Genomic DNA, 12,098 nt, shown 5'->3' on the forward strand with positions numbered 1-12,098 from the left:
CAACAAATTGGAATTCATTTATCAACATATGTTATTATATAAACGGAGGAAATTTTTTGCTCAAGTATTCCTCTACTTGTATGATGATACATGTAGTATGTGTCCGTATTTCGTATTGCTGAAATCTCTCGTCATGCACGGGAGATCAAATCCTCTATTTCCGTCGATTCAAATCATAGCCGTCGATTTTCTGCACATCCCTCTCTTCCAGACTAAGAAATCGTAGCCGTCGACGTAAATCCAACGGCTTTGGTGTTGCTTGTGGGAAATCCTCTGCGAGTCTCTCTTTTACACTAGCACTAGAGGACGGTTTTACTTGACCCCTATCTGCAAATTAGGGTTTCCAATTCGTCCGCCTTCCCCAATTCCTTCATCAATTTCTCAATCTTTTCCAATTCCGCGTAGCAATGATGAATCGACACCCAAAGCACGAAGAAAACGGAGAGAAATTCAATGGCTCGAGATCGAATAGCATGAAGAAGAAGAAAAACATGAGGAGGATGGGCGGGCAAGGGCTTTCACTCGAGGCCTTCGCGAACGCCAAATCGAACAGCAGCTACTTCAACCCAGCTTTGATTAGTATAAAAAGCCTTCTCTTTTCATTTCATTTTGATTATACTCTGTTCAATTTTGCTTCTTTTTTTTTTCTTTCAATTTTTTAATTTTTATTTGTTTCTGTTTCAATAATTTTCCTGTTTATATGATCTTCTTTTAATTTTATTTAATTTGATTGTTAGGTATGAATTTATGATGATTTTAACGAACTGGGTTCGTTCTGATTTTGTATCAGAGAAGCAGAAAGAATTCTACAAGAATTCCAAGTATGTGAACAAGTATAAGAAGTCACTGAAGCAACAGCAGAGCAATCCTCCATTGGCGATAAGGCACTTCGAGGTTTGATTTCTTTGGCTTAAGTTTCATTGGATTTTATTTGAACTTAGGGACAAGAATTGTTGTTAAGAAAACCCAATTGAAATCCTGTTGTGAAAACGAAGTTTGGAGTTGATATCTTAAGTCGTTTATTTTTTCGGTGTACAGGAGGAGATTGAAACCAAAGATGGTGAAAAGGAGCGCGAAGCGGAGTATGTTAGTAAGAAGGAGAACGAGAACGAGACTGAATGTGGTAGTGAAATGGAGAACGGAACTGGAGATGATAGTAGAGAGGAGAACAAAACTGGAGGTGGTAGTAAGATGAGTAAGAACGACAAGAAGAAAAACAAGTACGGTGCTCGTAGTATATTGAAAGTGTATGAGATGAAACATGAAGATGAAGAGAAGGCAAGAATGGAGAGGGAGGCGATTATTCAGGCGAAGAAGGAAGAGCGAGAAAAGGCGGAAGCACGAAGGAAGTCTGCTAGAGAGAAGATGCTTAAGAAAACGCGTAAAGGTCAGCCTGTTATGAAGTACAGAATACAGCATCTTCTGGAGACTATTCAAGGTTCTTCAAAGCAAACGTAGTTCGCGAAGATTCAGAGTTCGTTTTGATATTTGGATAGTTGTAATGTTGTTGATTGAATTACTACTCAACTAAGCTTGGTAGGAGCAGTTCCGGTTCCTGTAGCAATGTAAAAACAATTTTGATACTTTTAGGGCAGCGAATCGGTTCTCTACATATTGTTGTTCGAATAGTTCTTTTCATCATTTGCTATGAACGTTTAATTACTTATGTATTGTTTATTTAATAATCTGATGTAGCTGAAGCAGTGCTGGTGCTTATTGATTTCAGTTCCGTTGACAAACATAGGCATGCTACTCATCTAGCTGGTATGATACAACTGAACCAGCCATGCACCAAGCGAAACTTCATTTCGGTCATGTTGTCACGCACTAGCACACGCAGATAGACATGAAGCGAGCCAGTGTTCGATCACGAAAGTTGTCAGCGGTTCGGAGGTGGTATGCGGATGAAGATGTTGGTTTGGTATTGCTCTGCTTTGAAAAAAAAAACTGTTTGTGTGCTGTGAGAATAAACAGCTATGAAATAAAGCAGCAGAGTGTTTGGTAAACTTTTTTGTAAAACTGTTTTTGAAAAAAAAAAAAAAAGCAGTATTATAGTGTTTGGTAAACTTTTATGTAAAACAGATGTGAAAAAAAAATTGGTTGTTCAAAGCTAGGTTTTGCAGCTTCTTGTTTTTGGCTTTTTTTCATCCAAAACTGTGAAAAAAAAGTTGAAGCTGAATGTTTACCAAATACAAAAACAACTTTCAGCTTTTTTTTATATCAATTTTTTTCAGAATCACTTCAGTACGAAACCACGCTGACTCCAAACCTGCAGCAATGGCAAAAGCTGCGCACCATTATGCTTCTGCCCAAGTAGAAGCTCCTCGGTATCCATACAACTTGGTCCCCAGAAGCTACTTTTGAGTTTAGAGTCCAAAACGTCTTGTGGTCATTGAGTCCAAACCTATTGGGCTCCAATTTGAGAGCAACCAATTTGAAGCCCATACATTAGTCTTCATTATGTTTTCTTTTTCTTTTGAGTTGGGAGAGACATGCGTGGGGGTTACCTTATCGGTTAGAGTTGTGCTATCTCTTACACACCTGAGTTTGGAATCTCTCACACACCTGATCCGAATCCGATATTTAGCGTACTCGGATTCCACAATAATTTACTTTCGTCTTTTTTTTTTATAATGTTATTCACACCCCTTTTTACCTCCCAAACATCCTTATTAAGTTTTGTCAATTGATCTTCTTAAATTCATTCATTTAACTCGACGGCCAGAAATTGAAAAGAATGTGTGAGAGGATTTGAGTTGTAGATTGCAGGTGCAGTAAATAATTTTGGTAGAAACTTTAAAATCACTAGGCAAAGCCACAGACTGAAAGCCTGAAGCATTGCAACTTTCCATCATCATACTACCAACAATTACTTTGTTAGGGTTGGTTGGTGGTGAAATAGTAAAATCAGAGGGGCAGAGAGTGATGAAATCTCCAAAAGAATTATGGTTTAAAAAAAAAAAAAAATCTAATGAAAAGGGTTTGAAAACTTTAAGTTTTAACAATAAGGACAAAATAAAGCGTAAAGTGAATAGTATCAAGATTGACTTTTTAGTGTAAAAATATAATTTTCCGTTAAAATGAATTTCGTTAAAGTTTCCAAAAAAATTAAAAAAGGGAGGAGAATAAAAATGATGATAGTCGGTCAATACCCTCAAGCGTGCGGCCATCATCATCCAATAAAAATGTCTGGCAAATTTGATTGCCCCAGTTCACTCACTCATCTCACTCATTCACCAACGTTTTCTGGTTTTTTTCTTTTTTTTTGACAAAGTATGATTTTTGGTCAAGGGTGTTCTGATGAAGTTTCACTTTAGTCTCTATGTTTTTATTGGTATCAACCGTTATGATTCAAGGATAATGACGTAAGTTTGTCAGTTTTTTCTATGAAAAATGAGCAGCGTATAGAGGACTAGATGAGAAGTGTTAAAATCACCCTTTATCTTAATTAGTGATTCTAACTAACGGAAAATGATTCTCGTCGGATCATTTTTTTGGGGATCTCAAGAATTTTGTGATTGTGATTGTTTATCGTACATCATGCTGTCAGAAATCATTTTAAATTTAAAATTAAATATAAATAGTACTTAACGAAAACTGACCGCTCGATGTACGACGAACAGTCACGATCACTAGATCCTCCAGATCACCAAGATATATATACTAGCGGCTAGCTAGGCCTAGGCTAGCTTGAGCCATGAGGTTTTGTGAAACCAACAGTTGAGCATTGAGCACAACAAACTCTAAAACGTTTATATTTGGATACCTGAAGGTCACTAGCAGTTACTTTTTAAAGGCCTTTATGCAAAATGTATTGTTATATGTGTTCATTGTATTCTTACACGAACAAGAGGTCATTTTCGTCAACTTCGTAACAAAATTACTATACTCGGTCTGGTACATTTCATTTTAAAACCAATCTAATCTGGTCCCTCCAAATTTGGATCCGCTCGACCCGTGCCAACCCTTATTGAAATGTGTTGTGTGATGGAAATGCAGAAGACAAGCAATATCATCAATTGTGCCTTTTATTTTTGGGTTTTTATCACAAATGGTCCTTGAAATTGACCATCTCCATCAAGATGGTTCCTAAAATTGAAAATCAATAAATGTAGTCCCTAAAAATAGGTGTCACAAATCAATGTCGTCCTTCCGTCACAATTTGTTAAAAATTCTGTTAAGTGCTGATGTGGCATATAAATGGGCCCCATAAATCATTTTTTTCTCACAAATGGTCTTTGAAATTAACCCACGACACCAAAATGGTATCTGAAATTGACCTGCAATAGTCCCTAAAATTGAAAATTAATCAATGTAGCCCCGCAAGTAAGTGTCTCAAACCAATGTACTCCTTCCATCACAATTTTATCAAAAATTCTATTATACGCAGATGTGACACACAAGTCTAATTAAATTAAAGAAATTATAAATAGACTTAATAATTTAATAGTTAATAAAAAAAAGGTTGGAAAAAAGAGAGAACTTCATAGTGCAAAAAGATAAATAGGCTTACAATTAGGCACTGCTATAAGGAAAAAAAATATATCATAATGCAAAAAGATATATATATATATATATATATATATATATAATTGGGGATCATAGTGCAAAAAGATATTTAGACAATTTTTTTAATTAATTATTAAACTCACATCAATACATAACAAAAAAAAATTATAGAATTATGGCGAAATGATCATATTGATTCACCTATTTTCAAAGACTATATAGATATATTTTCAATTTCAGGGACCATCCTGATGGTGTGGGTTAATTTCAGGAACCATCTTGATGGTGTGTGTCAATTTAAGGGACCATTTGTGATAAAAACCCAAAAATCTTGTGGGACCCATTTATGTGCCACATCAACACTTAACGAATTTTTTAACAGAATTGTGACGAAATGATCACATTGATTTGCAAAACTTATTTTCAGGGACTACATTGATTAATTTTCAATTTCATGAATCATCTTGATGGTGAGAGTTAATTTCAGAAAGCATTTATGATAAAAACTCTTTATTTAAAAAAAAAATTATTATTAAGAGGCGGGGAAGGATTTAAAATTGTTAATAATAATTTAAGATGGAGGAATTTCGAGTCGGAATGCATAGGTGGAAACTCAACACCCTATCCACTAAGATATATATATATATTTTAGAACATCGATATTTTTACACTAAGAAGATGAGAAGTTCGACTAAACCACTAAGATATTAGACCACTTGTACCTATTATGCCTTCTATAACTTTGCAATGTTTATTAACTACTTTGTTTAATTTGTTTTCTTTCACAAAAACCTTTTTTAGCATCAATGCGGTCGTTGACGAAAATTAAACAAAGTAAATGGTTCAGAGGTGGTATGCAGATGAACATGATGCCTATGAAATGAGTCTAAGAAGGCTCGTTGCTGGATGCAAACTTGCAATGGTAAAACTTCGATTTTTTCAATTTCGATTTTGTGTTTGGTTATGTGTGTGTGCGCGCGCGCAGATATATATATATATATATATATATATATTTTTTTTTTTTTTTTTGTCGATTTTTCAAACCCATCCCTACCTTAAAGTTCAAAACTCCTTTTGGTCAATGAGTCCAAAACTTTTGGGCTCTACTTCAAAGTCCTGGTTTAGAGCAACCAATTTGAAGCCCATACATTAATCTTCATTATGTTTTCTTTTTCCGAGTTTTGAGTTGAGAGATGCACACGTTGGGGTAGCCACATCAGTTAGAGATGTTGTGCTACCTCTTATACATCTTAATTTTGGAAAGGGATCACCTCAAAATTCTTTCCTCCTAATCTACCAAATTAGGAAATCCGTGTCATTGAAATTTGATCCAATGGCTACAAACAAGGGTCTGCTTTAAAAGTTATAATAACTTCAGCCGTTGGATCAATTTTCAATGGTACAAATTCCTTAATTTGGTGAATTAGGAGGAAACTTATCGCAATATGAATTAGTACAAAGTAGAAATTTATTGCAAATGCGAGCGTAACAAAATTAGTTAGAGTGAAGGTGCTTCTTCTATGCACTCAAATTCAGCAGGTTAGATTAATTTAAAATACTGATAAACGAAAATACAGCTAGGGATCATCATGCGGCCGGTGAAGTGGGTCGGCAAGAACCCCACGTCCCAAAACCCAAACTGTTTTACTTCGATTTGACCTGATTCGAATCCGAAATCTAGCATACTTAGATTCCACGATAATTCACCTTCCATCTTTTCCAATTTTCTTTTTTTTTTTTTACCTCTCCACCTGTATCTCCTGATTTACTTTTTTGGGCAGCAAAGGCTCAGAGTTGTACATTGCAGGTGCAGTAAATAATTTTGGTACAAACTTTAAAATCCCTGGGTCCAACCACATACTGAAAGCCTGATGCATTGCAACTTTAACTGAGGGCATTTTACAACTTTACATCATCATACAACCAACACTTACTTTGATGGATATCATGATAAGTTGTCTGGGGGTGAAACAGTAAAGTTAGAGGGGCAGAGAGTGACGAAATCACCATCGATGGGATTGAGATTGCTCCGGATATATGTGTTCGGAACACTCCATTTCAACCATGCAGCTCTTCTTAACTCATTTCACTAATTCATTTTACGAAAATTTAAAAACTTAAAAAGACACAAATTTTTTTTTCCTCTCTCTCATACAGCCTGAATCTCTGGTCGGACACTAAGATCAAGAGTTGATCTCATTACACTTAGTTTGTTGGTGTGAAACAGTAAAATCAGAGGGGCAGAGAGTGACGAAACCACCAAAAGAATTATGGTAATAAAAAAAAGAAAAGAGGAGAATAAAAATGATGATCGTCAATGAATATCCTCAAACGTGTGGCCATCATCATCCAATAAAATTGTCTGCAAAATTTGATTGCCCCACACTCATTCACCAACTTTTCTTGGTTTTTTTTTTTTTTTTTTTTTTTGGATAAAGTATGATTTTGGTCTCGGGTGTTTGGACGAAGTTTCACTCTAGTCTCTGTAGCTGCGTATGGTTTTGTTGTTATAAACCGTCATAATTCAAGGATAATGACTTGAGTTTGCCAATTTTTTCTACAAAATATGAATAGATAGGCATGTGAGTGATATTTGAAAACTTTTAAAAAGACTAGTCTATCATTGTATTGAACACATATTAATCAAAGTAATTTTGCCAATTAAAAAAAAAATTTGATAGAACAAATAAGTTGTAAACTATAACAATTTGTAAATTTCACTAAAGTTGTCATGTCTTGATCTCGAGAATACACTTTAAACTTCTTCTTGGTGCCAAAACATATAGGAATGAGGATCATCTCCGGATCCTCTTTGTGAAGATCCTGAGAATCCTGTAATCGTGTTCTTTCGTCGTAAATCATGCAGTCAATTTTTATCAAATACTATTTGTGTTTATTTTTAAATATAAAATTTAAAATAATTTCTGATATTATAATATACGATTAATGAACATGATTAGAGGATTTTCAGAATCCTCACAAAGATCCGAAGAGGATCCTCATTCAACATATAGTGAAACAACCTACACATGAGAATTCGCCATAACTCAACATCAAACTTCGACCTAATTGTTTTTTTTCTTTTGTTTTGTGTATTGGCTTCTCTTTTTTCTTTTTCTTTGGGTCAGTTTTCAGTAAGCGGTGGCCCTGGTGGGGTTGAGGGTGTCCGTGTCATGTTGTTTTCAACCTCTGTCCTTATTATCTCTACTGTGTATGTGGTCTCTCTCTCCCTTTCTCTCTCTTTCTATAGCTTAGGTCTCTCTCTCTCTCTCTCTCCTCTCCCTTTCTCTCTTTCAATAGCTTAGGTCTCTCTCTCCCCTCTCCCTTTGTCTCTCCCTCCCACCCAATAAGATTAACCAGAGAGAGAGCAGCCGGAACTCTGAAGTGTGACCACTTACAAAGGTAGCTTTCTTTTTCTCACTCAACTCCCTTTCTTCTCCTCGTTCATTTCCTTTCTCTTTTCCCATCTCCACAAGACAAGCTTACCCGTATATACCGTCATAATAATATCTCGTCTTTGAACACATCGTTTGCATGGTGACTACATCTCAAACCCATTTGACACCGGAGGCTTCCAAATCTAGTTTCGCTCATCAAAGATTAAGCTCCAAGAAAGAAACAAAGACGCATCAAATATTACAAATTACAGTTGAAAAATATGAAGCTTTATTTGCTGAGAAGGCTAACAATGTTACATTTGGGGTTCACACGGCAATTACTTCCTGTTGAAAAAAAAAGGGCCACATAAAAACATATGCAAAAGTCTGCATAGTGTATACAATGGTGGCTACGCCGAATAGAAGAAAAACAATAATACATCTCTGTTCAGTTCAATACATTGCAACAACAGGAGTTTCGAGTTTTCAATCAGCTAACTGGTATCCCATACCTCAGCCAATGGTAAAATGATGGCGATTGAGCTCTCGAGCCTCTGTATACCTCTCCTCCCTACCCCCGCCGCCTCACGCTCCAATCAGAGCTGCATATATATTGAGCTACCGTACCCATGAAATTAAACGTGAAACAATTGAAGTACCATACATGAGTGTGTACCTGCCAACACCCATCCAAGACATCCAGAGGGTTTGAATCGTGGAGATTCGCCCGTGTCAAGTAACCCTCAATGCCGAATCTTCATCCATGGTCCAAACAAAACCAGGCATGTCAAACCTTGGCCCTGCAACGGACCTATAGATGTAGAGCTTTTCAACGGGAGAGTTCTCCGGCCTGGATTCTGGGTGCCCCCTCTCATCAATAACTTCAACATTAAGCCTCGGCAACCTCTGGCCAAGTAGCTTACATGCTCCATAACTCACCGAGCATGAAGACATCCAAAGGGATCGCATTGTCTCCAGCTTTGCAGCATTGGCCAAAAGAGCCTTGTCACCAAAAGGACAGTCCCTGATCTCCAATTTCCGAAGATTATCGCACCCAGACAATATATGATGAAGCCCCAAGTCACTATCTCCAGCAAAGGCTATAGACAGCATCTCCAACTTTTTACCATAGGTTCCGATATAATCAAATGCTTGATCAGTTAGTAGACCAGAGACGGACAATCGCCGGAGATTCTTGCAGTTCTCAACAATGGCCCCAAAACCCACATCAAAGGGCTGAAGGGTCAGGTAGTCGGGAATTTTGGGCTGAATTATACAAAGACGAAAACATGTAAAGTTAGGCTGGTTCCTAGCAATGGTGATTAATGCATCATTGGACATTTGCCGGCAGAAGTACAGAACTGAGTGGAGCTTTGGACAGCCCTCAGAAACAGATATGAGGCCCTGCTCTGTCAAGGACACATTTGGTTCCACCACAAATGGATCTGAGGGAAACACCCTTAACTCTCGTAGATCCTTGCAAGATTCCGCCAGGGCATCAAGGCCAACATCTTCAATGTAATCCAATACCTGTAGTCATGTCCTTAATTAGCTACAAATCCAAATTAGCAATTGGATCAAATTCATATTCGCATCTGTAAGCATCCAACCCTTGGACCCTAAGAAAAATTAAAAGCAGAAGAGACTGAAAACATTACATAAAAAAGGACATACCCAGAGGCGCTGCAGATTCGGGCATTGGCTAACAAGCTTTACAAGAGCCGGGCTTTGAATTGTGGCATAACTCAAATTTAGTGATGTTAGCCCAGGGCAGATCGAATAAATAGCTGGAAGATATGATGGTACCACATCCCAAAATCCAGATAGGCTCTTGAGTTCCTTGCATCCTGAGATGGCACGTGATAGGATTGCAAAGACATCAGGCCGCCACTCAGCTGAGTAGGCCCCTGTGCCTAAATCAGTCAGCCTAGGTGCCAGGCGAAGTAGATTGGCTAGCCTGTCAAGAGGCACGGAACGATTGAGCCGGAGACTCCTCAGGTTGGGACACCTAGCCACCAGGCGCTCCAGGGCAGAGAAACTCAACTCAGACCCCAAGCAAGCAATGTTAAGGGACACAAGTGACGTGTACGTATCAGGAAAATGGCTGAGCCAATGCCCACTCAGGTCCTCCACATCGCTCTCATGCAAGTCCAGCTCCCGTAGATTCCTGCATCAGCAAAAGGAAGGAGTGCACCCATAAGACAAGGTAGATAATTTTCACAACGCCAAGCTTAAAAAAAAAAAAAAATTTGCTAAATGAAGAAATTGAATAAAACGAAACAAGACTACAAAAACAAATTTCCTAATTAAAATTAGCAACTCATCAAATGACAGCGACTAGACTTCTAAATTTAACTTTTCCACAAACTGAACCATCACCAACACACAAAACTTCACACTTTTTCCAATCCCAGCATTCTTAAAAGTAAAATGCATCACTACTACGTGTAATTTCCTTAGTAATTTCCCAAAAGCAAAAGCTAAGAAATAAGAAACTAGATCAAAAGAATCTTAGAGCAGCAAAGAAGAATCTAGTGGTAAAAATCTACGGCGTCCAAGGAACGACTACCAACCAAAACTTTGAAAACAACCTCACATCTCAATACTCCATATCAAACAAAGTAGCCCAGATAACAAGAAAGTAAAAAGTAACCCAAATGATCCTGACTAGACTTTGCTCATTAGACATTCACAGAACAAGAAGTTACCGCTCAAATCTATCAAAGGCAACAATGTGCAGCTCTAAACCAACCAAATTAGATATCTTTACACATTTACTTAACACTCCTCACAGAGCAAACATGTCAAAATACAAAATATTGGGCAAGAAATTGAGCATTTTTGAATCATGGGTGTTGAAACTATTTGAGGCCTGGCCAATGGCCATAAATGGAAGCTTAAACTCAAGCAATTCCAGCTCAAGTGCTCGTGCTGTAAGAGTAGAGTGAAGAAATCTCACTCGTTTCGCTATTAAAAACCGAAAGATTCAAACTTTAATGCTTTTGAACACTTAAAGCATCCTCAGCAACCAAAAGGAACCCACAAATTGTTCAAATAAACAAAGTACCATTGAACAAGCAAAGCTCAAGCTTTCATTTCCCATCAAAAGCAAATACAGTGCAAACCAAAGATACGGAAGCAGAGAGAGATACCTGCAATTGGCAGCAATGGCGGCGAGTCCGTCAGTACTGAATCCCTCACAGGACGAAAGCACGAGGAGCTTCATATTCTTGAAGGACTTGGCAATCAGCTCCAAGGTCTCGTCGGTGACGACCATCCTCTTGAGCTTGATCTCTTCAAGCCAAGGGTAGGCGCTGGCCATGGCGGCGATCCAAGGGTACACGTACCCACCCCAGCCTTCTGGGACCAGATTGAAGTCGGCGAAGTGAGGCTTTCCTTTGAGCTCAATGGATCTAACGTCCGGGAACCGCCTGATCAGCATCCTAGGGCTGACGGCGTAGCAGTTCCCGATGAAAATCCTCCGCCTGCACCACCGTTCGATCTCGTACCACGACTTGCACACCGTCGAGATCGAGTTCCGGTCCTGGTCAGTCTGTATGAACGAGAACACGTACTCCAGAACCTCCTCGGGAAACGAGTTCGCCCTTTTCGGCATTTCCCGCAGCTCAATCTGGTCGAAAAGCACTAAAACGACGTTGCTCTTCCGACTTCTCTGGATTCGAAGCAGCTGGATAAACAGCGAAATAGAGAGAGAGAGAGAGAGACGAAGCAGAGGAAGGGAAACGGCGTCGTCTAGATTAGATCTGAGACTCCATTAGCGAGCTTATTCGTTGCAGGTATGCAGAAATTAGAGAGAGAGAGAGGGAGAAAGAGAAAGAGGATAAGGATTTTATGTTGAGATGGGGTGTTAGATTTTAACCGGGGTTAAATCGAGTGGTGGGGTTCTGTGCGACTGATGCTGGTTCACGGTTGAGATGACGACACGTGTGGGAGGGGAGTTGAGAGCCGTTGGCTCGCACGGTGGCAGTGGGGTGGTCTTATCTGCTGGGCGACCAAGGGCAGCCGCATAAAACGGGTGTACGTGAAGGGGCTGGAGCCCCAGGGGCCGTCTCAAAGCAAACGAGATTTTTTTTTTTTTTTTTTTTTTTTTCAAACGGAGCAAACGAGATTTTGGGCATAATTTCATATTGGTTAAATTACAATTTGCACCTTCAAGTGTGGGTGCAATTACAAATGCATATAACATCTTCA

The 12,098-nt window shown here is 38.5% G+C and overlaps 2 protein-coding genes across 2 annotated transcripts; one reads left to right on the plus strand and one right to left on the minus strand.

The window, feature by feature from the left end:
* The first annotated feature begins 317 nt into the window (after positions 1-317).
* LOC137716342 (rRNA-processing protein FYV7-like) lies at positions 318-1,739 on the plus strand. The gene is made up of 3 exons (XM_068455780.1): positions 318-579; positions 791-894; positions 1,039-1,739. The coding sequence occupies exons 1-3, from the start codon at positions 408-410 to the stop codon at positions 1,456-1,458; spliced, it is 696 nt and encodes a 231-aa protein (XP_068311881.1). The 5' UTR covers positions 318-407; the 3' UTR covers positions 1,459-1,739.
* Positions 1,740-8,158: 6,419 nt separating this feature from the next.
* On the minus strand, positions 8,159-11,898 carry LOC137715142 (protein TRANSPORT INHIBITOR RESPONSE 1-like). The gene is made up of 3 exons (XM_068454378.1): positions 11,039-11,898; positions 9,561-10,053; positions 8,159-9,416 (listed from the first exon to the last, which is right to left on the minus strand). Exons 1-3 carry the CDS (start codon positions 11,500-11,502, stop codon positions 8,619-8,621), a joined length of 1,755 nt encoding a protein of 584 aa, XP_068310479.1. The 5' UTR covers positions 11,503-11,898; the 3' UTR covers positions 8,159-8,618.
* Positions 11,899-12,098: the final 200 nt, after the last annotated feature.

The sequence above is a fragment of the Pyrus communis genome, chromosome 14 (assembly GCF_963583255.1).
Source record: "Pyrus communis chromosome 14, drPyrComm1.1, whole genome shotgun sequence".
Classification (NCBI taxonomy): Eukaryota; Viridiplantae; Streptophyta; class Magnoliopsida; order Rosales; family Rosaceae; genus Pyrus; species Pyrus communis.

What these genes read in the sequence shown, in the direction of transcription:
- LOC137716342 (XM_068455780.1), top strand. Translation starts at nt 408, where the DNA reads ATGATGAATCGACACCCAAAGCACGAAGAAAACGGAGAGAAATTCAAT. An exon ending in CTTCAACCCAGCTTTGATTA is followed by an intron (nt 580 to 790) that starts GTATAAAAAGCC and finishes ATTTTGTATCAG; the next exon opens with AGAAGCAGAAAGAATTCTAC. An exon ending in TGGCGATAAGGCACTTCGAG is followed by an intron (nt 895 to 1,038) that starts GTTTGATTTCTT and finishes TTCGGTGTACAG; the next exon opens with GAGGAGATTGAAACCAAAGA.
- LOC137715142 (XM_068454378.1), bottom strand. Translation starts at nt 11,502, where the DNA reads ATGCCGAAAAGGGCGAACTCGTTTCCCGAGGAGGTTCTGGAGTACGTG. An exon ending in GCCATTGCTGCCAATTGCAG is followed by an intron (nt 10,054 to 11,038) that starts GTATCTCTCTCT and finishes TTGCTGATGCAG; the next exon opens with GAATCTACGGGAGCTGGACT. An exon ending in CGAATCTGCAGCGCCTCTGG is followed by an intron (nt 9,417 to 9,560) that starts GTATGTCCTTTT and finishes ACATGACTACAG; the next exon opens with GTATTGGATTACATTGAAGA.